Source organism: Propithecus coquereli, unplaced genomic scaffold, assembly GCF_000956105.1.
Source record: "Propithecus coquereli isolate 6110/MARCELLA unplaced genomic scaffold, Pcoq_1.0 Scaffold132, whole genome shotgun sequence".
Lineage (NCBI taxonomy): Eukaryota > Metazoa > Chordata > Mammalia > Primates > Indriidae > Propithecus > Propithecus coquereli.
Window position 1 is genome coordinate 3171991 of NW_012137414.1, and position 2162 is coordinate 3174152.

The window sequence follows — 2162 nt, forward strand, 5'->3', positions numbered from 1 at the left end:
GGAAAGACAGGAATACTCTTACACTGCTGGTGGGACTGCAAATTAGTGCAACCTCTGTGGAAAGTAATTTGGAGATACCTCAAAGAGCTAAAAATAGAAATACCATTTGATCCAGCGATAGCACTATTAGGCATCTACCCAAAAGAGCACAAAACATTCTATAATAAAGACATCTGCACCTGAATGTTTACGGCAGCACAATTCACTATTGCAAGGATGTGGAAACAACCCAAGTGCCTGTCAATCCATGAGGGGATTATTAAAATTTGGTAGATGTATACAATGGAATATTACCCAAATATAAGAAACAACAGCGATCTAGCACCTCTTATATTTTCCTGGATTGAGCTTGAGCCCATTATCTGAAGTGAGGTATCACAAGATCGGAAGAATAGGCTCTACTTGTACTCGCCATCAAATTGGTACTAACTGATTAACACTATGGTGCTCACGTGGCAGTAATATTCTCCAGGGATTAGGGGGATGGGGGGAGGGTAAACACAATTTAAGGACACGGTGAGCATTGTAGAGGGGAAGGGCATGCCTCTAACCCTCGCTTGGGTGAGGCAAAGACATAAAATGTAACCAAAATGTTTGTACTCTCATAATATCCTGAAATAAAAAAAAAGAAATTTTAAAAATAACAAATAAAAGGGAAGACATAGCAACATGTACCTGCTCTGAGCTTGTGTAAAATTGTCCCGGTGTTTCATCACCCCATGGTGCCTGACTAACAGTGGCTACATCAATATCTGGCTCTTGGGTCTCATACTCATGTGAAGATATTGTTATGACTGAAGAATCAGAACGGCTGCCTTCTTCATTTGAAGGCACAGGGTAATCATAATTAGCGTGTTGGTCAAAGGCTACCATGCGAAAAGGAGATCAAGCAAAACTGATAATTTCCTGTACAAAATGCTAGATTGAGTAAAAATGGGCTTAAATCAGGCACAAATGCCTGGCTCTCCAAATCATAGTGAGTAACATTAGTCATGATGATGTGCTGGATGATATCCACTGAAGGTTCACGAGCTCCTAAAAGAACTCTAAGTTCCCATCTTAACCAGGGCACTAATCTGTGCAGGGAAGCTGGATTTCTATGGAAAAAATCAGCTGAAATATCCCTATAGTGGCCACCATCTTCAACACTTCTAACTCGAGCACCAGCACAATAGAGAGCTCATCTAAAGTTAATAATATCTTGTTCTTGAGCTCTTGGCAAAGATATTTCATGGGCAGTAGCTGGCCTCGCTATTGCAAACCGACTCAGTAACTCAGGAATTGTCACATCTCTACCTCTTGTTGAATTGTCTAACATTTCAAATAGAACTCCAGTATCTGGTGCAGTTGTTCTTCTGTTCGCGGTACCACTAGGTACAGAAACATTTCGTTCCCTTGTCACAGTTGTGTGGGAGCGACATTGTCGAACAGCAGAACCATCATATGAAGCCCTTATGACATACTCTTTGAAGCCATCATCTGCCCTCACAGAATGCAAAATAGAATCAAAGGGCTGCTTATATAGTGGACACTCAGCTTTGATTTTTGACCACTCCCGTATACAGCGAAAACAGTACTTATGTAAGCAGCTATTTAAGTAAGAAACGTTATCAAATCTATCCAAGCATATAGGGCAACTGGTATCAGGAGATGCATCAGCTGCTACTGTCTGTTGGGATGTGCTAGTGCCAGCTCTGGGTGAAGAGTGGTCCATTTTAAATTCCTTAGCAGCTTATCTTGGAAGTTGCTGGCGCTGGGGCACTCCTGGCAAGCTCTGGACAGTCCAAAAAGCTAAGTCAGTGTGGACCGGATCTGCAAAGGCATACTGGGTGACTTCTTCGCGTACCTGGGGACTTCTCGGCCTACCCTCAGAAGCGGGAGCAGGTGGGGGTGCTTCACCCTCCTTGCAAGAATGTGAAGCCCTCAGCCCCTGCTTTGACCCCCAAGCAGTTTTGAAGGCTGGGAAGTCCAAGATCAAGGCACTGGTAGATTTGATATTTGGTGAAGACCGACTTCTTGGTTCAAAGCAGGTACCTTCTTACCATGTCCTCATATGGCAGAAGGGAAGAGCTAGCACTCTGAGGTCTCTTTTATAAGGACACTAATCCCAATCATGATGGCTTTACCCTCCCGAAGGTCTGATCTCCTAAAACCATCACCTT

General features: G+C 43.3%; 1 protein-coding gene across 1 annotated transcript in view; it reads right to left on the reverse strand.

Moving 5' to 3' along the window:
- Nucleotides 1-2162, reverse strand: part of DMD (dystrophin) — a 2517447-nt gene that overhangs the window by 1214120 nt on the left and 1301165 nt on the right. The window contains exons 42-43 of the mRNA XM_012638704.1: nt 1297-1589; nt 676-866 (exon numbers count right to left, since the gene is read on the reverse strand). Of these exons, the coding sequence (XP_012494158.1) occupies nt 676-866; nt 1297-1589 (484 nt within the window). The remainder of the gene's footprint in view (nt 1-675; nt 867-1296; nt 1590-2162) is intronic.